The 25,248-nt window shown below is 36.4% G+C and overlaps 1 protein-coding gene across 1 annotated transcript in view; it reads left to right on the top strand.

The window, feature by feature from the left end:
* The first annotated feature begins 16,603 nt into the window (after positions 1–16,603).
* Positions 16,604–25,248, top strand: part of LOC123534024 (all-trans-retinol 13,14-reductase-like) — a 32,010-nt gene continuing 23,365 nt past the window's right edge. The window contains exons 1-4 of the mRNA XM_045316056.2: positions 16,604–16,864; positions 20,288–20,470; positions 22,950–23,059; positions 24,758–24,892. Coding sequence (XP_045171991.2) covers positions 16,651–16,864; positions 20,288–20,470; positions 22,950–23,059; positions 24,758–24,892 — 642 coding nt within the window. The 5' untranslated portion in view covers positions 16,604–16,650. The remainder of the gene's footprint in view (positions 16,865–20,287; positions 20,471–22,949; positions 23,060–24,757; positions 24,893–25,248) is intronic.

The following is a 25,248-nucleotide window of genomic DNA, read 5'->3' as shown; positions in this document are numbered from 1 at the left end:
TTGCACGATTGTCGGCATGCAGTCGAGATGTTAACTGATATCACGTATAACACGAATCAAAGCCTTGAGACGTCTGGTGGTGGCGCGTTTCGACAGATTTATTTTTTGTTTAATGGCAACTGTTGTGTACCTCAATGTCTTTTATTAACAGGTACGATAAAGCAAAGAGACAACTGAATTTACATTTTGTGTATTAAAAATACCATGTCGCTTGTACAAAATGTAACTTTATAAAACCGATAGATGCTCCCCGAAATATGCATTATTACATATTAAAAGAACATAAGTGAAATTCACTGACGATGATGGCGCTATAGGTAACTTATGTTGAATAATCAATGGGCAATAACTCAGTGAAATTCATCTGAACGAAGCATAAAGATAATATGCGCATCTCCTATTGGAAGTGAAGTTTCCTATGAATTTTCAATGAACCCCAGCCAATAGCTGCTTAGAAATACTCCGGACAAGAAATTGTATTATAGTATATTATGTTCAATACTAAACGGGCAGTAACTCAGTAACTCTTCCGACCAGAGCATAAAGACAATATGCGCATCTCCTTTCGTGATTTAAGCTTCCCATTGAAGTTTTGGTGACTTCCAGAAAGAGGTTGCTGAGGAATACTCTGCCGCAAGAAATTGTACTATAGTATATTGATTAAGAAATAGTTCCTAAGTGTAGTTTATCGTAGAGTAACCAGTGTTTTGAGTTTCTTATGCGTAAGAATATACATGTACCACGAAGGCCGTAGGCCTGAGGGAGATATTGTTTCGCATAAGAACTAAAACCTCGGGAGGAAGGTTGGTGGTTCTACCCAGGTGCCCGCTAATGATAAATAACGCAAGGAGGGGCATCTAGGGTCTTCCTCCACCATGAAAGCTGGAAAGCCGCCGTATGACCGATAATTGTGTCTGCGCGATGCTAAACAAAAAATGAAGAACACGAAGACAATATGCGCATCTCCTCTTAATGATGAACCTTCGTATGAAGTATGGCTAAATTCCTAACAGTGGATGTTGAGAAATACGCTAAACAACTCTGTGAAAAATCATACATGCGCATCTCCGCTTGACAGTAAAGCTTCCTATATAGTTTCGCTAAATTCCAACCAGTGGTTGCTTAGAAATACTCCAGGCAAAATTTGCGGGACAGACAGACGGACGACGGTTAGACGAAGCGGCGACTATATGTTTCCTCTTTAGGGAGTATAACAAAGACAGCAAACAGTTTACGTTCAAATCAAAAAGAAAACTGTGAAATATTAGCATTCAGCAACTTTTCTTTATAAATATCTCACTTATAAATTGGGCTGTTAATAATATCCCTTGTCTATTGGTTACACTCTTTTGGTAACAAAGCAAATGACAATCTATAAATATACAGTCATGTATGAGAAACAAATACAAATGTGCCTCTAAGATGAACTATGCCTGACCTTACATGAACTTATCTAAATTGCCACCTGGAAATCAGTGATGTAAGCATGGATTAATATCTGGTGAGTAGCTGTTGACCATTTGAACGATCCATTTGTTTAAAATATATATAACAGAACTTGCAGCACAAATAACGTGATGGTTCCAGGTGATTAGTTTTTATACATAACGACGAAGGATGAATAACGACGAATAGTAGCTTTGCGACCAGCAAGGATCCAGACCAGCCTGCGCATCCGCGCAGTCTGGTCAGGATCCATGCTGTTTGCTTTCAAAGCCTATTGCAATTAGAGAAACTGTTAACGAACAGCATGGATCCTGACCACACTGCGCGGATGCTCAGGCTGGTCTGGATCCATGCTGGTCGCAAAGCCACTATGTTGGTTTTCTCATGGTGCGGCTCATTTGTATATCATTTGCATTTACGGCAGTTAACACAATATCATCTGCGTATCACAGTATACAAAGTTTTTCGCTATTCCTGATTTCAATCCCTTTTGTTAGAGCTTTCATTGTGATGGCAAGATCATTTATAAAGAAGTTAAACATTACTTGAGATAGACCACAACCTTGTCATAAACCAGTTTTGATTTCAAACCATTCCGTATGAAATACAAGATGAAGCGTGATTATATAAAGATATTATAGCACTTAAGCTCTTATACCAACATAATTCAACTTATGCCAAAGACGATCTCTTTGGACAGAGTCATACGCATTTTTGAAATCCATAAAGCCCGTAAATGTTGATAATTTCTATATATTTCTTGTTTAAATTATACCTGAGTATATCAGTCAATAAGGATAACTGATCAATTGTACTTCTTTTTTTCCGAAATCCATTCTGTTCATCTACAAGTTTTGAATTTGACTCTGTCCAAACAGATAGGTCTTTCACTCAACAGTGAACTATATAGCGTATACACAATACAAAACAATGATATGCCCCGATATATTAGTGGATCCATTTTACCGTCTGTACTTTTTTCAGAATAAGATTGATGATATATTTTCCTCACTCAGCTTAAATATTTCCACTATTACAGTAAAAAATTAAATGAAATAGAAAACGTGGAAACTCCACAGGTCGCTCAACACGACAAAAATGAAAGTGCTGCAGATTGGGTTTGACTGAGCCTGTTCATGGACGGTAGTGGAAATGCATGCTACCGTCCACGCCCTCTAGCCCCGGGTTGAGGAGAATTCAACATTTATACATGCTAGAAGTACAAAAACAATTTTAGGGACATCAGAAGACACATACAAGTACGAAACTGATACATTATTTTTAATATTTCATATGAAATTTGATCAACACTTGGAGATTTAACAGTTTTGGCTTTAAGAATAGCTTTACGGACTTCAAACACTAATGTTATTATTTAGAGTTTCATTTAGATTTGAAGATTGAATACTGCTTAAACCGGTGCTAGGGGTGTGGGCAGTGTTGCATTTTCCATTACTGGTCAAGAACAGACTCAATCAAACCGAGTCTGCAATTTTCACTGTTGGCCTTGTTCTCGGTGCTTCCGAGGGATCTACTTTCCAGATTTGATTTTATTCACAATACTGTGGGCTTGCTGTATTATCAATACCATGCTCATACATATCATTAGAGGACACTTCATTTATATTCAATAAGGTTTCGAAACTTAACTTCCATTTTTCAAGTACAGACTTTGTTTCAGTAATAACATGTTCGTCTTTGGAAGTAATCTCAATAGGTATGCTATTTTTTCTTTTTTTGAATTCCATACCCGTTTTCCCAAATGATTTCCAAAATTTGTCGGGGATCCGGCTTTTTTTTACTAACCTATTAAATTCTTCCAACATATCAAAAACATTGTTCGAGTCTGTTTTTGTCGACTGTATCAAAACAGTTTAGCATTTTAGATATTTCTTCTCGTAGTCACATACCATATTACATTTTTCAGATAATTCAGTATTCCACCAGGGCTGACCAATCTTTCTTTTCTTATTGCAAACTTTATACATTTTATTTCATATTAGTTTCGCTGACATTTCATCTTTATTAATATTACAAAGATCTGTATTTGCCTCATCAACATTAGCCAGAGTTTGCAAACTTCACCTTTCATAAAATTATTCGGTAAATTGCAATTATCATATCTTGGATATCAAAAAAGCTCCTCGTTCCAGTCTACATCTGTAAATATAATGTCCTATGTTAGGATAGAGTGATCAGGCATTTCCACCGGTGTAATATCACATATATTTGACAGTTCTAACATTCTTACCTGTTTGAACTTATCATATTTATTAAGATCATCATTATTCATACGGCAAAAATCTACTACTTAACAACCTTGATGTCTCACACAGGTGTAATCATTTTTAATACAAATACGATCATCTAAAACACAAAAGTTGCTATTATAAAAAATTCAATCACACTTGATCAATATTCATTGTATATAAAATCAACAACTTCCCGATCTGGAACATTATCGGTATTACCAATACGACTAAATGAATATTGAACATTGGTCTTGATATATCATGTGCGTGAAATTAGCCAGAGCAGCCAGAGTAGCCAGAGTTCAGCCAGAGTTCAGCCAGAGTTTAGCCAGAGTAGCCAGAGAAGTCAAAACTCTGGTTACTCTGGCTAGCCAGAGTAGCCAGAGTTCAGCCAGAGAAGTCAAAACTCTGGTTACTCTGGCTGGCCAGAGTAGCCAGAGTTCAGCCAGAGTTCAGCCAGAGAAGTCATAACTCTGGTTACTCTGGCTGGCCAGAGTAGCCAGAGTTCAGCCAGAGAAGTCATAACTCTGGTTACTCTGGCTGGCCAGAGTAGCCAAAGTTCAGCCAGAGAAGTCATAACTCAGGTTACTCTGGCTGGCCAGAGTAGTCAGAGTTCAGTCAGAGTAGCCATAATTCTGGTTACTCTGGCTAGGAGTAGCCAGAACTCTGGTTAGTTACTCTGGCTGGCCAGAGTAGCCAGAGTTAAACAAGAGTAGCCAGAGTTCATCCAGTATCCAGAACTCTGGTTACTCTGGCTGGCAAGAGTAGCCATAATTCAACCAGAGTAGGCAGAGTTTCTAGATTTTTAACATGTTCTGGTTACTCTGTTCAGCCAAAGTAGCAACAGTAGCCCGAGTCACCAGGATATCATTTGCTCTGGTCACTCTGGCTGTTTCTAACAGAGTAGCCAGAGTTCAGCCAGGCGACTCGGGCTATTCTGGATACTCTGGCCAGACTAACCAAAGCAAATAAAAATCCAGGCGACTCGGGCTATTCTGGATACTACTGCTGACCAGAGTAGCCATAACATTTTAACATCCTACAAACTCTGGCTTTTCTTGCTGAACTCTGGCTACTCTGGCCAGCCAGAGTAACTAGAGTTCTGGCTACTCTGGCTGAACTCTGGCTACTCTGGCCAGCCAGAGTAACCAGATTTATGGCTGAACTCTGGCTGAACTCTGGCTACTCTGGCCAGCCAGAGTAACCAGAGTTATGACTTCTCTGGCTGAACTCTGGCTACTCTGGTTACTCTGGCTAGCCAGAGTAACCAGAGTTTTGACTTCTCTGGCTACTCTGGCTAAACTCTGGCGGAACTCTGGCTACTCTGGCTAGCCAGAGTAACCAGAGTTTTGACTTCTCTGGCTACTCTGGCTAAACTCTGGCTGAACTCTGGCTGAACTCTGGCTACTCTGGCTGAACTCTGGCCGAACTCTGGCTGAACTCTGGCTACTCTGGCTACTCTGGATGCTCTGGCTAATTTCACGCACATCTTGATATTCATATATAAATTTAAGCTAATAATGAATCAAAATTTTGCACATTTGTTTGCTGTGTAGAATTCTTTGCAGGAAGAAAACATACACATGGAAGCAAGCAGAGATCACGGTGTTTACTCTGTAATTTAATGACGCGCCACAGAATATCTGTATTCTGCATTCTTTTGTAATTATACATGACTTGCAAGCATGAAAACAATGAGAAATACAAATATCTATTACCAAATTGACAATGGCATATATTAGGTTAAGACAATGTGTTTATGCCTAAACATTGTATTGAATAAATGTAACATTATGCACAGTATTTGATATATTAAGCCAAGTTTAGATACAGGGTAAGATAGTTTAATATTTATCTATGTTTTAAAGCTATACTGAACCGAGACTGAGTGAATAAGTTTGAAGATGAAGTTAAAACACATTTATTCAGGTAGGGTCTAAATTGTCCATCTGTCATTATGCAATATAGCTGTATTATACCAGTATCACTAGAACGATTTTCACGAAGTTCATGTGGGAGGGAAAAGTAGATCACTAGGTTGTTGTGGGTCCTTAAGCAAGAAATTCCCTGCATTTTCAGGTTTGCAGACAGTAACACAGAATTCTTGAAACAACATATCCTTTAACAAAAAATAAAAACAAAAAAAAAAAACAAAAAAAAAAAAACAAAAAACACCCACATACCTAGTTTTAGCATTTTCGTGTATCTTATCTCTATTTCCAAACCATGTATACCCTTCTGCATGTAATTCTTTTTAGCTCACGTAGTGACAGGGTGAGCTTTTGTGATCACCATTCGTCCGTCGTCCGTCCGTTCACAATTTCCTTGTGAACACGATAGAGACCACATTTTGTATTTGATTTCAATCGAACTTGCACACAACTGGTACGGGTATAATATCTCGGTTCCTTTCGAAAACTGGCCAGATCCCATCATGGGTTCCAGAGTTGTGGCCCCTTAAGGGCCAAATTTGCCATATTTGCTTGTGAACATGATAGAGACCACATTTTGCAATCAACTTTAATAAAACTTGCACACAACTTGTATTGGCATAATATATCAATTCTTTTCGAAAACTGGCCAGATCCCATCATGGGTTCCAGAGTTATGGCCCCTTAAAGGGCAAAAATTTGCTATTTGTTTGCTTGTGAACACGATAGATACCACATTTTGCAATCAACTTTAATCAAACTAACACGCAACTTGTATTGGCATAATATATCGGTTCCTTTCGAAAACTGGCCAGATCCCATCATGGGTTCTAGAGTTATGGCCCCTTAAAGGGCCAAAATATGCTACTTTTGGCTTGTGAACACTATAGAGACAACATTTTGCAATCAACTTTTATCAAACTTGCACACATCTTGTATTGGCATAATACCTCGGTTCCTTTCGAAAACTGGCGGCCAGATCCCGTCATGAGTTCCAGAGTTATGGCCCCATAAAGGCCTCTGCAGCCATATAGAGACTTTATTTATGGTTTGATTTGATACAAACTTGCAAAATCATTTCATCAACAATAAATCTTGGATTCCATGGTAAATCTGTCAGATCCAATCATAGGTTCTAGAGTTACGGCCCCTGATTGGCCCCTAAAAGAGCCAAAAGTTGGTAATTTTTACCTTGTGAACACGATAGTAGTGACATTTTATATTTGATTTAACCACACTTACACACAACTTAAGTCACAATAAGATCTTGGTTCCTTTCGACAAACTTGCACAGAATGATTATCTTGATGATCTCTAGGCCTGGATCGAAACTAGGACATGTCGGGTCAAAAACTAGGTCATCAGGTCAAATCAAAGGAAAAGCTTTTAAACAACCTAGAGGCCCCATTTATGACCCTATCTTCATGAAACTTGGTCAGAATTTTTACCTTGATTGTTCCTAGGCCAGGTTTGAAACTGGGTCATATGGGGTCAGAAACTAGGTCACCTAGTCAAATCAAAGGAAAAGCGTGTTAACACTATTGTTCATTTGATGTGCATGAAACTTGGTCAGAATGTTTGTCTGCATGAAATATCGTATGAATTTTTATCTGGGTCATGTGGGGTCAAAAACTAGGTCACCAGGTCAAATCAAAGAATAAGCTTGTTTACACCCTGGGGGCCGTGGGCACATTTTTTATTCTCTGTTTATAAATTTTGGTCAGAATGTTTGTTATCATCAAGTCTTGGACAAGTTCGAATCTGGGTCATGTGGGGTCAAAAACTAAGTCACTAGGTCAAATTAAAAAAAGTGTTTGTTTACACTAAAGATGCCACGTTTTTTGGTCCAATCTTACTGAAAATTGGTCAGAATATTTGTTTCCATGTAATCACTAGGTTAAACATATTTACACTGTTATGGTGTGTTACACATGTGAGCGATCTAGGGTCATCTTGGCCCTCTTGTTTAGTCTTCGGGTGAATTTATGCAATACCAATTACATCAAAATTAAAATTAAAACAAAATTAGTCATAGAGTTGCAATTCCATCCATTCACATTCCAAAAACCTGCAATAATTTAACAGATATATCTTCTCCAGTTCCCTCTTCTTGTGTAGTGACCTCTATGTGAATGACTGTTTGATTTATAACATTCATAACTATCTCTGTAATAGGAAATTTTCTCATAAATTATGTCAGTTCTATTGCTAATCATCCTTTGTGAGTTATCTGAAACATTGTAATTACCGTTAAAATTACTGTCTCTTCTTTCATTATACACGCGCCCTTTCTGCATATGATTGATTATTATTTTTTGCATTGTAATTGTTTTTCACAACCTTAGATCCAACCATCGAGATATCTTTTTTCTCTGCGAACCGCTTTTACCAAAAACTGAAATTAACAGCATGTCTTATTTCTATTGCTGAGTCATAATTGTGTATATATACGTTGGAAAATATCCTGGAGTTGGGGAACTGTCTATTTCTTCTAATTTCAAGTTGTCGTAATCAGTCAACTAACTTCTCCAACTGTCTTATTCTTCTAATTTCAAGTTGTCTTAATCAGTCAGCAGGCAATTTGTGTGGCTCCCTTGGCCGGCGGCTAAATGCAGTTGGGACTGTATATGTATTGCTATAAAACGTTGAAAACTCCATTAATTAAATCGTCGAAATGACACCATTCATAAATTGCGTTACAAAAATCTTAATACTAGTAAAATAGAGCTATCGTTTTCCTGAAATGCAAGAGGGATAAATGCGTTCTTTTAAAAGAAGCAAAGCATATAATAATAAAGAGATTATGTCCCTTTAACATTAAATTAATGCCACAGTGAGGGCGGAAGTTCTTACGTACACCACACCTAGGTCCCATTATACCTGTTACTTATATACCTACTACTATAAAAACTCTCCAACAATCAATTATATCTTGTATAGCTCCCTTTATTACAGTGTCTAGAAATAGTATTATATTTTCCATTTTCAACTCAAATGCAAATGAGAAGAACATTGATGTACAATCATCATGATTTTGGAAGTAATGCCTCACTCTATCCCAGGTCGTTGCAAACTAAAATACAATACTGTTTTGACTTGGAAAGTGAAAAACGTTTGACGTTGAGACAGCAGTACACTTGTGTACATCCTACAGCGTGACTGCATCCTGTTAACATTGACTATCATTACGTTGATATTTTATTCTTTCTTCCATTTGAAAATGACCGACGTATCCGAGAAATAAGCCTTAATTCTTAAACATTTCTTTTGCGAAATTCGTGCAAAAGAGGCACGGATTACACGTAAAGCATGCTACCAACATCCCATCAAACGGACAATTTTTATCAGATCTGCACTGACAGAATAGGGTGCCTTTTCGTTGTTTTAAACAATTCACTATATCACTACATGTGTAATTCATTATTTTTTTGGACATAATTAAATGTACAAGTACAAAAGATGCAGCAAAAGGAAACTCCGCGCCAAACAAAGTAGTGAACACAGTACTGATAGAACAGGAAATGATATAACGATACTTGTGTCTTTATTGTAGACCCTAGGCAAACAGACAGTCTTGTGGGGTTTTATGAATGTTGGAGAAAGAACATTGCCTTTGTAGTGGGAGCAGGATTTTTATTGTTGTACTCAGTGACTTAATTATTGACTGATCATGAGTCCATATGCGAAATTGACCTCTAAGTTTCGGTATATGGTATGAATTGTATTGCATACACAAGGTTGTGCTGAAATTCAGACTTACGTAGCTGTTCATCCGAAATGACTGAATTTCAGTCTTAGCTAAGATGTTATCAAGACCATTGTTCTGATAAATGTCTAATGAGGAATATCGGCTACCACAGGTATTCTGCGGCTGGAAATAAAGCTGCTGTGTTGACTACCCGCCGTGATTTGACCGTTATTTCTCTATTTGAAATTCTTTACATTTTATGTTTATAGCCACCAAATAATCCACAACTTGCGAATTAATTAAATGCTTCTATAAATTATAAGAGTTTGTCGATGATATTAAAAAAATGTCATTTTTTTTAATATCACTCGAAAATTTTGGATATTCTAAAAAAAAGCATTTAAATCGAAAGTTGTTGGTTATTTGGTGACTGTGTATTTAAGAATTTCAAATGGCATGTTCTAATCTCTGGTCTGGCCCGATGAGCCCAATTTTCGACTGGACCGGGCCGGGCCAGGCCAGATCTTATTGTACGTATAGAAATGAATGACATAAAATCTAAATATACAATTACAGTAGCAGGCAGTATTAACCTGTATTGTTTTCTTGCTGCAGGTCAAACAGAATGAGAAACCAGTCCTATTTGAAATACGGATTTGCAATGAGGAAAATGGTGTAACTAAATGATAACTACCCGGTTTTTTCTGTAATCAAATTATTTAAAGTCAGCTATAACATTTAGTTTTAAAACTAGTGGATGATTTCATTATTAAGTTTACTTGTTGCAATATAGCTGAATATTTGCATGCAGTGAATGCATCTTTTTGGGAATTGTAATTACAGGTTGTATCCCTACTATCCTTAGCTGACCTCTTAACTGTTCAGTTGAACTTTTGATGACGGTTGGTTTAATCAAGCTGATATTCAATTTATGGACGAGTAATAAAAATAATATTCATTGTAGGGCCTCTTATAAGTGGTCAGGGTGTTGGCATTTTAGATTATTTGATAGTTTTCTAACACAAAAAGTAATGGTGCATCTAAGTTTTCTTTTCACTTTCCTGTGATAAAGTCACGAGAGCTATTACAGAGCTGTAACCCTCCCCCACCCCACCACCGGCGCCGGCATTTGTCTGTTCATCTGTCTGTCCGGAAGGAAGTAAAGGTTTTCACTTAGTCTCTAAGTGTCCCTTCACAACTCCCTCCCATCTTTGTTTCAGTTATTAAAGTTTTTTGAGATGAGTCCTGTTTTATGTTCTTACTTTGACAGTTTTTACTTTTACTTGACTGTGTTTCTCAGTATTGTTTCTTACTCATCAAGCCTTCATCCACAACACATCCCACACTCCAATACACCAATAACTGCCATTCAGAGTCTTTTCATCTTTCTGGCCCATATTCGTTGCTAATAGAGAACTTATTTGTTATTGCAAATTATGAAAGAGATGTAGTGGTTGATATGTGAAGCTACGTAATCTTTATTCTTGATTAGTATATGCATGTGCATGAATTTTAGTATGTAATATGTTGTTTTGTTATATATTACAAAAATATTTATCATTGTGTTTATCTTATTTCTAATTGATATATTTAAACCCTAAAAGATGCTCTTGAGCCTGTTTCACAAAACTTTGTAGGATTTTTTTTTCACATACTTAGAACAATATGAAAGCAGTCTTACAAAACATATTCAGTATGTATATAACCTAAACTACAAAATTTATCTATCACTTCCCCGCATCATATTATCCCAGATCCTGGAACGGGGGTAACATTAAGAAATTGAAAGTTTTTTGTCCGTAAGTATTGACAGGTGGCACTCATTAATCTTCGCCAATATTTTCGGGCGTTTTCTTTATCTTACACCATATTTGTAACCTGAAAATATCTAAATTGACCAAAATAACCTGCATAGTTTACCAATGGCACAGTGACGTAGTGATAAGTTCTCCGACTTGCACGCACGTTACCATGGGTTCGATTTCAATTCAGACTGTTTTCATTAATTCGATATAATGTCATTTTATCGATACTGTTTTTATTCTTACAATATTTTATCAAATATATCTAACACTCTTGGTAATAACATGTACGTAGAAGAATGTCAAAAACTTCTTTCAATAAATTAACAATAAATCACGATAAGTGTGACAGTTTTCCTGCATTCTAAGTTAACAGATGAAATTTAAAAAAAAAATAATGAAAATGGTCAAACATGTGTCTCGAACTCACATCCCAGCGATTGGCAGCTGAACGTTTTGTCAGCACAACTATATCTGCATGTACGACCTGGTGATAAAGAAATGTTTATATTTTATTTGGTTTTCAATATTTACATTTTATTTAAGTTTGGGCACCGATAATTTATTTACGGGAGCGTACGGAATATTCTTGAGTGACTGTTCAATAGTTTCGGACAATACTAAATAATCCTCAATAGATAAAATAATTACATGTAGATAGGTTATTCAATTGGGGTAAAACCAAGACACCAGTAAAAAGAGTCCATTGAGGTGGAGATCCCCTGATAATAGTCATCACATTTAATCCAGGCATCACCTTTAAATTAGACTTAATAGTTATGTTAGCTACAGGCTTATTCCCAGTTGTATAATTTTGCTGAGTAGGGATTCAAAATGTATTTATATATTGTCTGAAATAGGATCCTGGAAAACCTGGGATGGGCTCATTGGATGGGCTCGTGGGATGGGATGGGATGGGCTCAAGGACATGGGCTGAACTTATTTGCCCCTAACATTTTCTCAGATTCCCGAAGGTTTTTTAAGATGAACAATTATCTATAAAATAAATGATACTCCTGGGATTTCATGCCATACTGTCAATAAGATCTGGTCTGAGAGTAACAAAATGGGTTAATGTCTAATTCTATAGGCTAATAACAGTAAATACATTTTCTTATTATTATCATTATTATTGTTAATTATCTTGATCCAGTCAGTAGTGCACTTAATCAAACAGTAATAATTCTAAAGTAATATTATGAAAAATAAAAACACGTAGAACAGTAATAATTCTAAAGTCATATTATGAAAATTAAAAAATATATACTTCTTGCATGTGTATTTACAAGTGATACCTTTATGAAATAAAAGTAGACTTATATAGCAGAAGAAATGTATTTGAATATCAAAACAAAACAATTCGGTAGAATGAAGAATTATGAAGATAAAGGGTAGAATTACATGTATATATGTCACAGGGAGAAAAATGATGAATTCAGCAGTTGACCTCTAACCCAAGTCAGAGAATGAATCTACAACATTAATTTGTTTGATGAAAATTAATTTTGAGAGAAAATATGAAACGGAACTTATGATAAATCATTTCTGAAAAAAAAGTTACTGAAAGTAAAAAGAAAACAATAATTGACAAACTTCAATATGAAAAGATGAAAGAAATGAATTTAATATATTAGACATATTATAACATATGAAAAGGGAGATTCTCAAAACATGGCAATTTTCAATTTATTGGTAATAGATTTTGATGTTTACATTAACACAAAGTGGACAATAAATGATCATATTATGTTCCAAATAATTGCTTTTTAGTTCTACTTATCATAAAAAAAGATGTTTACATTAACACCAAGTGGACAATAAATGATTATATTTTGTCCAAAATAATTGCTTTTTTGCTTTACTTATAATGAAAAATGATGTTTACATTAACACCAAGTGGACAATAAATGATTATATTTTGTTCAAAATAATTGCTTTTTTTGCTTTACTTATAATGAAAAATGATGTTTATATTAACACCAAGTGGACAATAAATGATTATATTTTGTTCAAAATAATTGCTTTTTAATGATTATATTTTGTTCAAAATAATTGCTTTTTTGCTTTACTTACGATAAAAAATACAGTCCATAAATTTTTCATCACTTATATTGGAACCGTAAAAGTACATTCTAACAAGTTAGAGGATTAAGTGTTGGTATTTTCTTTCTTTGTTTACCTTCTTGGCGGAGAATACAGTGTGAGTCTCACTCTGGGAATTGTAATTACAGGCTGTGTCCCTGTTATCCTTAGCTGACCTCTTAATTGCCCAGTTTAACTTTTAATTCATGTTCCTCACTATATATTTCTCTGACCTTGGGCACACGATCCCATGACCTTCAGTCCATCCCATTCCATCCCATGAGCCCATCCCACGAGCCCATCCTAGGTTTTCCAAACATATTCTTCAGTTAATAAGTTCAAAAGTCAGATTTTAAAGATGCTATAGAAATCACTTTCACCTTTAACAAAATTGAAATCTTTGGCCTGGCCTGGCCTGGCCCGGCCCAGTCAAAAATTGGGCTCATCGGACCACCAGGCCAGGCCAGGCCAGGCCAGAGATTTGAACATGCCATTTCAAATAGGAGAAATAACGTCAAATCATGGCGGCTAGTCAAAACGGTGGCAGTATTTCCAGCCGTACCTGTGTACGATACTTTCAAGTTAAAAAGTAGTTTTCAAGTTTAAATGCATTTCGTGATATTAGAAATTATCACAGATATTTCAAAATCATCTTGATATCCAACATATTCATTTCTATTTTGTAATATCATTGAAATATCATTTTTATGATGAACTTAATTATTGATATCAATAAATGTTAAAAAATATTAAATATTATAAAATATTGAAACAGTTGTTATAGTAATATTTCATGAAGTTTTGATAACCCTGTTTATTGTTTCTCTGAAGTTCCTAAAAATCAGTTTCAGAAAACAATACAATCTAGGGACGTAAGAATTTAAGTCGCCAAAAGACACTGAAAAGTGAAAAGTATTAAATTCTAGAAGGTTGTATCTTATGAAGCTAACACTAACCAGAGCACAAAGTGCTCAAGGTGAGCTATTGTGACCAGTCATTGTCCGGCATCCGTCGGCGTCCGTCGTCCGTCGTACGTCAACATTTGCCTTGTGAACACTCTAGAGGCCACATTTGTGACCAAATCTTTATGAAACTTGATGAGAATGTTAGTCTTGATGATTTCTAGGTCAAATTCGAAACTGGGTTATGTTGGATCAAAAACTAGGTCAGTACGCCAGATCAAAGGAAAAGCTTGTGAACATTCTAGAGGCCACATTTGTAACCCAATCTTTATGAAACTTAGTCAGAATATTAATCTTGATAATTTCTAGGTCAAGTTCGAAACTGGGTTATGTTGGATCAAAAACTAGATCAGTAGGCCAGATCAAAGGAAAAGCTTGTGAACATTCTAGAGACCACATTTGTGGCCCAATTTTTATGAAACTTGATCAGAATGCTTGTCTTGATGATTTCTAAATCCAGTTTGAACCTGGGTCATGTTGGGTCAAAAGCTAGGTCAGCCGGTCAAATCAAAGGAAAAGCTTGTGAACACTTTAGAGGCCACAGTTGTGACTCAATCTTTATGAAACTGGGTCAGAATGTTTGTCTTATTGATTTCTAGTCAGTTTCGAAATTGGATCATACGGGGTCAAAAACTAGGTCACTAGGCCAGATCAAAGGATTAGCTTGTGAACACTCTAGAGGCCACAGTTGTGACTCAGTCTTTATGAAATTTGATCAGAATGTTTGTTTTGATGATCTCTAGGTCAAGTTCGAATTTTGGTTATCTGGAGTCAAAAACTAGGTCACCCGGTGAAATCAAAGGAAAAGCTTGTGAACACTCTATAGGCCACAGTTGTGACCCAATCTTTATGAAATTTGGTCAGAATGTCTGTCTTGATGATTTCTAGGTCAAATTTCAATCTGGGTCATGTGGGGTCAAAAACTAGATCAGAAGGCCAGATCAAAAGAAAAGCTTGTGAACACTCTAGAGGCCACAGATGTGACTCAATCTTTATTAAACTTTGTCAGAATGTTTGTCTTGATGATATCTATATCAAGTTTGAATCTTGGCCATGTGGGATTAAAACTAGGTCAGTAGGTCAGATCAAAGGAAAAGCTTTTGAACACTCTAGAGGTCACGGTTGTGACCAAATGCTTATTAACCTTTGTCAGAATGTTTGCCTTGATGATCTCTAGATCAGTTTTGAAACTGGGTTATGTGGGGTCAAAAACTAGGTCAGAAGCGATATCAAAGGAAAAGCTTGTGAACTCTCTAGAGGCCACCGTTGTGACTCAAACTTTATGAAATTTGATCAGAACGTTTGTTTTGATGATCTCTAGGTCAAGTTCGAATCTTGGTTATGTGGGGTCAAAAACTAGATCACCCGGTCAAATCAAAGGAAAAGCTTGTGAACACTCTATAGGCCACAGTTGTGACCCAATCTTTATGAAATTTGGTCAGAATGTTTGTCTTGATGATTTCTAGGTTAAGTTTAAATCTGGGTCATGTTGGGTCAAAAACTAGGTCAGAAGGCCAGATCAAAGGGAAAGCTTGTGAACACTCTAGAGGCCACAGTTTTGACTCAATCTTTATGAAACTTTGTCAGAATGTTTGTCTTGATGATATCTATGTCAAGTTTGAATCTTGGTCATGTGGGGTCAAAAACTAGGTCAGTAGGCCAGATGAAAGGAAAAACTTGTGAACACTCTAGAGGTCACGGTTGTGACCCAATGTTTATGAAACTTTGTGAACACTCTAGAGGCCACAGTTGTAGTAGTATAGTTTTCTGTATAAATATGAGTCTTTGAAAATGTATATTCTATGAAATGTCGAAATAACATTATGAATTATATGGATTATACATAGCCTGATAAGTTGTGCTCAATCTTTAATTTACTAAGGTATTTTTCCCCATTTTTTTATATAAGGAATAAGGTCAGTAATCCGGTCGAAAATGTGCTTCCGTGGTGTCGAAAGAAGTCCATAATAAATAGATCCTATTTTTCCCATTTTCTGCGCAAATTCGTGTAGAACGAGTGCTTTAATCACACTTTTTCGCTACTAGAATACATTCTGCATGAAATGAGACGGTTTTCATGTTCATACAACCCACATGGCGAATTTTGCAGATCGAAACCGGAAGTAGGTGTTTATTGCACGGAGGAGAGCAAATACGCGCCATTTTTAGGGTAGCAGACCACAATTGACTGGCATTTCACTAGGAACTATTCAACCCCCTATTTTCTTTTCATTTTTTCGTTAATTTGTGATAGAACTTTCATGAAAAATTGGTGCAGGAAAAAGTGATGTTCTCTAAAGATACGTAAAGACGACATGAATTTGTCGTTTTTTATATGAAACAAAGAAGGATTTGAATTACTGACCTTTAACCTATAAGCAATGTACGGTACGTTACGGCACAAAAGGAATTTCATCAAGGTTGCAGAGACGCTCCGTGTTTCAAGTCAAGCGTTTTGTAACTGGGAAGAAGCAAAAGTTCCCAAAAATGGGATTTTCAGGCATTGTGACGTTTGCAAACTATCTAATTTCAAACCCATGGATTTTTCTTCTGCTGTTTTTACTATACTGTTTCATATATGCATTGTCTATTTTGGTTTCGGGACCTAAACCAGGAAGAAACCCATTTTCAGTGGCTCATGTTAGACCTCCAAAACCATTGGTTACAGACCATACTCTGCGAAACAAAGTCCTTAAACAAAGTGAGTTGCTAAGAATGCTTCCAACACTGTAGAAAAGCAGCCACTTAACTTAGGCAGCCAGTCAGCAGAATTTGCAATTTGACTATTTTTATTTCAAATTCAACCTGACTTACACTCTCACCTATAGATCTTAATTAGCTATGTTCTGTTCAACAGAGACAGAGTGAAAGTGCATCAAAACTTTAACCTAAAATTCTAAGTAAAAAGGGGAAATAATTCATGAAAAATTGGTCCCAGAGTTATGCACTTTGTGTCATATGATAAGGGTAATGATGTTGAACAATTGTTTAAGTTTGAATCATATCCATTCAGTAATAACAGAGATAGAGTGAAAGTGCATAAAACTTTAACCTGAAATTCTAAGTAAAAAGGGGAATAATTCATGAAAAATTGTACCAGAGTTATGCATCTTGTGTCATATTATGTGGGTGATGATGCTGAACAACTATTTCAAGTTTGAATCAAATCCATTCAGTAATAACAGAGGTAGAGTGAAAGTGCACCAAAACTTTAACCTGAAATTCTTAGTAAAAAGGGGGAATAATTCATGAAAAAATGGTGCCAGAGTTATGCACCTTGTGTCATATGATGTGGGTGATGATGTTGAACAACTATTTTAAGTTTGAATCAAATCCATTCAGTAATAACAGAGATAGAGTGAAAGTGCATCAAAACTTTAACCTGAAAATCTAAGTGAAAAGGGGGGATAATTCATGAAATATTGGTGCCAGAGTTATGGACCTTATGTCAGATGATGTGGATGATGATGAGGAATAAGTATTTCAAGTTTGAATCAAATGCATCAAGTAATTACAGAGATAAGTTGAAAAAAGAGAAAGTGCACCAAAACTTTAACCAAGGTGGGGACGCGGAAAGACGCCGACGCCGGGGCGAGTAGGATAGCTCTCCGTATACTTTGTGTAGTCGAGCTAAAAACCTACTTTAAGAATTAAAATCAGTCGATTTTATATAATGTTATTTTGGACCAAGGAGTGCCAAGACAGACTGTGACAAACATGCAGTAAACAAGAGGCAGAGTCCATGGTCCATTAACACCATCAAGTGACAATAAACCTGTGCCCTCAGGGGTAATTAAAAGCATCTCTCACAGTTTGTTTAGCTACACTGGCACAGATTAATGAATACACATGGATCGAAGGTGTTTGTTTGTGGTACAATCATGCCATGATTGAAGTTCCTTGATTGAATAAAATATTGGTCCTTCTGTTATTATCTCATCAAAAGACAAGATTAAAGTTTGATCTTTATTGTTCAAAAAAGATTGATTAAATAAAATTATTTAAATGAGTAATTCATTATTGATGGCAATTTATAAGTATATCTTAAAATGTTTTAAATTAATTTCTTGCTTGTCATTATGGCTGAGAAACGTAGTTCTGAATCAGGCAGTTTACCTCCTGCAAAGAAAGCAAAATCTGTGAAAAGAGAATCTAGGACTCTAAATCCAGCTAAAAAATGGAAAATAGAAAGCCACTGTCCCCTAAAATATGACGAATGTCTTGTATCAAGTTCCCAAAAGATTACTGGGGGGCAAAACTATTGGGGGGGGGGGGGGGGGGGGGGCAAATGTCCGTTTCAGAAATAAGCACTGGGGGGCAAATGTCCTATCTAACATTTCAACTGAGGGGCAAATGTCCAGCAGTCCACTTTTTCATTGGGGGAGGGGAGGGGCAAAATGTCCTGGGGGGGCAAATGTCCGGATCCCGGAAAATATACTTTCCTTGGTTGCTTGTGGATTACTTGAAAGTTTTTGTGATTTATTTCAGAACTGATAAATTAAAACATTGCTTAAGAGTTGTCCCAGTAGCTACATGTATATAATATACTGTTAATTCATTGAGAAATGATATAAACTATGGTTTAAAATAAATTCATCCTTGATGCACTGTTTTGCTTATTATTACACAAGGACAGACCATTCAGTTATGAAGAATTTAATATTTTTCAACATTTGTGGATAATGGTGTTTTCTGCTGCAATCTAAGCATTTGAAATACCCCAAAATAGCCCAAAAGTATTAGGGGGCAAAGCCCCCTGTGAACCCCACCAAAGCCCTGTTGTGGATACAATATTACATTACATGTATGGGCGTGCAAGCCTATACTATTACTTTATTGTGAAATGATATAAACTATGGTTAAAAATAAATTTATTCTTGATGCACTGTTTTGCTTATTATTCGTAACACAAGGACAGACCATTCAGTTATGAAGCATATAGTATGTTTCAACATTTGTGGATAATGGTTTTTTCTGCTGCAATCTAAGCATTTGAAATAACTTAAAGCCCAAAAGCTTCTGGGGGCACAGCCGGTGACAGCCCCCTGTGAACCCCACCAAAGTCCTGTCTTGGACACGCAAATGGGCATGCGAGCCTCTTCGATCTACGGCTTAAATATTTGGCTCAAACTTTTTTCAACCCAGCGCTAGCCCTGTGTTGCTTCCTTGGCTGGCTGCTTTAGACAAGTTTGACCATATGATTAAATGAAGATTCTAACACTTTTAAGATTTTCTTTTATATAAAAAAAGAACATGAACAGTCAGGGGTGTAACTGTTAAGTTATGTAACCTATTTCAGTTACTTTTTCAAGCATTTTATAACCTGTATTAGTTATAAAATATAGATAACCCAGGTAAGTTATTCAAAAAAAGCCTTTTTGCTGTTCTCACAAAGTGACCTTTAAAGTGTAATTAGTAGCAAACTGTGGTTAATCAAATTCTCTTTTAGTCTGATCATGACCTGATGAGCATAATGGGATGTTAAGAGTTTTATAGCTTTAAAACCATTTGCGTAAGACTTTATCAGCCTTGCGTAAAAAATTTTACTGCATAGCTGGAAAGATAAAAGGCCAAGGATTCAGGAAATGATTGCATTAGTCACATTCAAAATGAGGAATTGACACAGGAGGGCTTTGTAATATTTTATGATAACTGAAACAAGTTATGAAAGTAAACGCAATAACTCGAATGGGTTATAAACTGTGATAACTTGAAACAGTTACACCCCTGACTGATGAAGAAGGACTTTACCGTGTATTGTCTTGTCGATTAAAACACGTTTCGTAAAATGACGTACTTTAGGCTATTCCGCCAAAAAAAGGATTCCAGATTAGTAGCTCTTCCTGGTGTAATTCAGACGTGTTAGAATGGAAATAGATTTTAGTTTTGTGTGCTTTGTTGGCAAATAAAACACGTTTATCGTTCAGATGCGTAGTAATTAATCACAAAGGCCTTTGGCCTTTATGATTAGATTATTACCCATCTGAACTCCAAACTGTGTTTTATTTGCCAGCAAAGCACACCAAACTAGAATCTCTTTCGTGTTTACATTATTATGCATCTGAATTTAATTTGCCAGTAAAGCATGCAAAACTAAAACCTATTTACCAATTTAAACTTGCAGGATTCAAGGTTCAGAGAGTTCCAGATAACATTGACACAATTATCATTGGTAGTGGTATAGGTGGTCTATCAACCGCAGTGCTCCTTGGTAGGGCGGGCTATAAGGTTCTTGTGCTCGAGCAGCATGACCAGGCCGGAGGATGCTGCCACACCTTTGTGGACAAAGGTTACGAGTTTGATACAGGTAAGCAAACTTTGTTACGTAAATACTGCTTTGGTCAGCTCAAGTTAAGGCAAAAATTGTTTAAGAAATTCTGTTTTGGTCAGAAAACTGTTCCAATATGCTTCATTCTGTTTCTGTGTCATTTTGTAAGTGAATACTTTAAAACTAAAAAGATATACATGTATGGGCTTATAGGAACATGCACCTTTACTACCAAGGTTTGTTAGTGTAAAAGAGATGAATCCATTTAATCTTGTTCAGTCAGTTTTCTGTTAGTGTCCTGTTTTGAAAGAATTCTACAAAGCAATGGAGAAGGAAGTAATCAGGAGAGAAAAGATTAAATTTAAGAAGTGTTTTGAATTTAAGCATATAGATGTTGCAAAATTTGACAATATCTGCTCAATGTCTTGAACAATTCTTATCCAGTGTTCATCAAACTTGGTAAGAACATTTATTGATATACTATCTCAGGTGTGTTTTTCAACTGGATAGTCCTAGTCGCGCTTGAGCTATGGTCGTTGAATTACTCAAAATTCTGAAAATAGACTGTGTCCACTGAATTATCAGAGTATTTGTAAGTTTGATAACCAGCCACATCAGATTTGTATCTGTAGAGTTATGGCCCTTGAATTAGTAAAAATTGCAAAAGTTCACTGTGTCCACTCAATTAATAATATTTTTTCTTTGATATCCTTGATCATACAAAATATATAAATCTCTATAAAATCCAGGGCAAGGTTGATAGTGTGTCAGTTGATTTTTTTGGAATTTTGAGTCAAAATTGTGAAAATTGACAGTCCTCAGATTAGGTACATGTAGAGTATTTTTATGTCTCCCCCCCCCCCCCCCAACCTCTGGGGGAGACATATTGTTTTTGCCCTGTCCGTACGTCACACTTCTCTTCTGATCAATAACTGGAGAACTTGACATAGAACCTTCAGACTTCATAGGGTGGCAGGACTTATGGAGTAGACGACCCCTATTGTTTTTGGGGTCACTCCATCAAAGGTCAAGGTCACAGGGGCCTGAACATGGAATAACTTGAAAACCACTTGACCCAGAATGTTGAAACTTCATAGGATGATTGGTCTTGCAGAGTAGATGACCCCAATTGATTTTGGGGTCACTCTATTAAAGGTCAAGGTCACAGGGGCCAGAACATGAAAAACCATTTCTGATCAATAACTCGAGAACCACTTGACCCAGAATGTTGAAACTTTATAGGATGATTGGACATGCAGAGTAGATGACCTCTATTGTTTTTAGGGTCACTCAGTTAAAGTTCAAGGTCACAGGGGTCTGAACATGGAAAACCATTTCCGGTCAGTAACTTGAGAACCACTTGATCCAGAATGTTGAAACTTCATAAGATGATTGGTCATGCAGAGTAGATGACCTCTATTGATTTTGGGGTCACTTAGTTAAAGTTCAAGGTCACAGGGGTCTGAACATGGACAACTGTTTCCGGTCAGTAACTTGAGAACCACCTGACCCAGAATGTTGAAACTTCATAGGATGATTGGTCATGCAGAGGAGATGACCCCTATCTATTTTAGGGTCACTCTATTTAAGGTCAAGGTCACAGGGGGCTGAACATGGAAAACCATTTCCGGTCAGTAACTTGAGAACCACTTGACCAAGAATGTTGAAACTTCATAGGCTGATTGGACATGCAGACTAGATTACCCTTATTGATTTTCGGGTCACTTGATCAAAGATCAAGGTCATGTGGGCCTGAACATGGAAAACAAATTCCATTCAGTAACTTGAGAACCACTTGATCCAGAATGTTGAAACTTCATAAGATGATTGGTCATGCAGAGGAGATGACCCCTTATGATTTTGGGGTCACTCCATTAAAGGTCAAGGTCGCAGCGGATAGAAAATTGAAATCCATTTCTGGTTTATAACTTCAGAACCATTTGACCTAGAACCTTCAAACTTCATAGGGAGATAGGCATAACAGAGTAGGTGACCCCTATTGTTTTTGGGGGTTACTCCGTCAAAGGTCAAGGTCACAGGGGGCTGAACATAGAAAACTCTTTCCAATCAATAACTTGAGAACCACTTGACCCAGAATGTTGAAACTTAATAGGATAATTGGACATGCAAAGTAGATGACCCCAAATGATTTTGGGTCACTTGATCAAAGGTCAAGGTCACAGCAGCCCAAACATGTAAAACTGTATCCAATTCATAACTTGAGAACCACTAGGCCCAGAATGTTGAAACTTAGTGGATGATTGGACATGCCAAATAGGTGATCCCTATTGCAGCCAACCATCAGTGCCTCTTTGACTTTCGATCTTGTCCCCTATTGACTTCTTGTATATACGACTATGCAGTGGGGGAGACATGCGCTTTTTTACAAAAGCATCTTCTAGTTTAAAGTCAAAATTTATTTGCTGTAATGTGCGTCTTTTGTTACATATTGTTACTGTTAATTTAGAAATGTGCTCTATTGATGACAACCATTTTGAAAGTCATTTTCTTGTTACAGGGATTCACTATGTGGGTAAGATGATGGATGGGGACATGTTACGAGTTCTGACGGACCAGATAACAGAGGGACAGGTAGTCTGGGAACCTATGGACCTAGAGTTTGACTCTGTATGTACATCTATCATAACTACATTTTATAATGCTTGTGTATTGTAGAATAATGGAATTACAATCTGGATATAAAATGCATGAGTTGTTTCAAGTGTATGGAGGGCAAAGGCTTTCCCACATACTTTAAATAGCCCAATGTACTTATTCCCCGATGGTAGCTGCAAAACTGAAATTTATTCCTTATTTTTGCAATTTTGTTTTACACAGCATCACAACGCAAAATTTCTGTAAAATGGATATTTTTCATATGAGCCATGCCATGAGAAAACCAACATAGTGGGTTTGTGACCAGCATGGATCCAGACCAGCCTGCGCATCCGCGCAGTCTGGTCAGGATCCATGCTGTTCGCTAACAGTTTCTCTGATTGCAATAGGCTTTGAAAGCGAACAGCATGGATCCTGACCAGACTGCGCGGATGCTGGTTTTCCCATGGCACGGCTCATATGATGAATGGGGTAAAATGATTCTTGGGAATTGCAAAGTGTCAGTTGTATATAATTCCATTTAAGGTAGTTCTGCATGTTTGGATCGAACTTTTTTCTACAATGTAGAATTTCATTAAACTCTGATTTTTCAGACTATACCTAGAATATTGAGCAAATACAAAAGATAGGGTCGTGCGCTTATTTTTTTTGCTAGACTGATTTGAAAAATTTGGACCGTCCGCAATATTTCATGATGTGAGTCTATGGGAAAATCATTACATTCATAACATTTTCGCGAATAGAAATATTTCTACAATGTAGATTTTGATGAAACTTCTCACAGTTGTAAATAAGCACATGGCCTATAATTTGATGAAATAAAATGTATAGGTCCGTGTGCTTAGTTTTGAGATATTTGACCATGATTAAAGTGAAGCGGTCATTTCACGCTAATTTTAAGACACTATTTTGATTATTTTAACATGTCATATGTTTTAATGTCATATTTTGACTTGAGAAATATAGCAATAGTGCCATTGTAATACATTTACTCACAGGTTTCAATTAATTCATAAAATGATTTTTTTTTTCCGTAAGCCGAATCAAGGCTTTATTCGACGTTTTCCGGATATATGACGTTACACAATCACTTCCGGTTTATCAAACGTGCAGAACTACTTTGCAGAACTACTTTAAAGAAATGCATTAGGACTGCAACTGTTGTTGTGTAAATCAATGAAATTCATTCTCTATAAACAAATGAAATTCTTATTTGTTTTATTGCCATAACCCGAGATCAATGAAATATGCTCTCACAAAACAGACTGATGTTTGAGACAATGTCATCACACTCCTTTGTTTATACAGGCTAGGACCGGAAATGGTAAAACGTCTTGTGAAAGAGTTCCATTAGGGCACAGATGATGGCCAATTATTCTGCAAAGCAAATAACCGACTCTGTGTGTATAAACTAATCGAGACAGTTATTCAATGTGACATTTCGTTTTAAACATGCCGTTAAGTAAAATATTGGATAAAATTTGAAAGTGCTATTTCTCAATGCATACATGGCGCTAAATATCACAAAATCAGGCAAACAAATAATAATTCGCTAATTGTTTCATTGCATCATATGCTCAAAAAGGATTGTCTGATTGTCTTGATACTGTAGGCACATTTTTGTCAGGTTCATTTTTTTTTCTTACAAATTCTATGAGACATCCAGCTTTCTTGTCATTTCTTTTCTGACATGTGACTGGTCTCTTTCAGGTTGCCCTTGGAGACCCAGGAAAGGCCAAGTGGTTTACATTGACTTCTGGATCAAGGCAAAAGTTCGCTGAGCATCTTGAGAAGCAATTCCCATCGGAAAAAGTTGCGATAGATAAATTCATGAAATTGTTAAATGTGAGTTATTTACCTTATGGAAAGTGATGTCATTAACTGGAGTGAGTTGAATTTTGCACATTTTTTACTCCCTTTGTAGATGATAGTTTACAAAGATTTTAATCTTTTGGTAGAAAAAATATTAATTTTAGTAGCAAGATGTATGGTGTTTCAAAAATGGAGGCGAAAAGCTTTTTAAAAATCTTGAAAAAGCATTTGACTTTGAAAATACTTACAACAAACAGGAATAATGTATACATCTATTTATGTCCCTGCAACAAATGAAAAAACAAGGATTAGGGGAGAACAACACGTCAAACACCAGGGTTGTTAATAGACTATTTATTCTTTGAAAATACTAGAAAAACAGCATTTAA

This window comes from Mercenaria mercenaria, chromosome 12, assembly GCF_021730395.1.
Source record: "Mercenaria mercenaria strain notata chromosome 12, MADL_Memer_1, whole genome shotgun sequence".
Taxonomy (NCBI): Eukaryota; Metazoa; Mollusca; class Bivalvia; order Venerida; family Veneridae; genus Mercenaria; species Mercenaria mercenaria.
The sequence above is the reverse complement of the archived record's forward strand: the minus strand, read 5'-3'. Positions and strand labels throughout refer to the sequence as shown.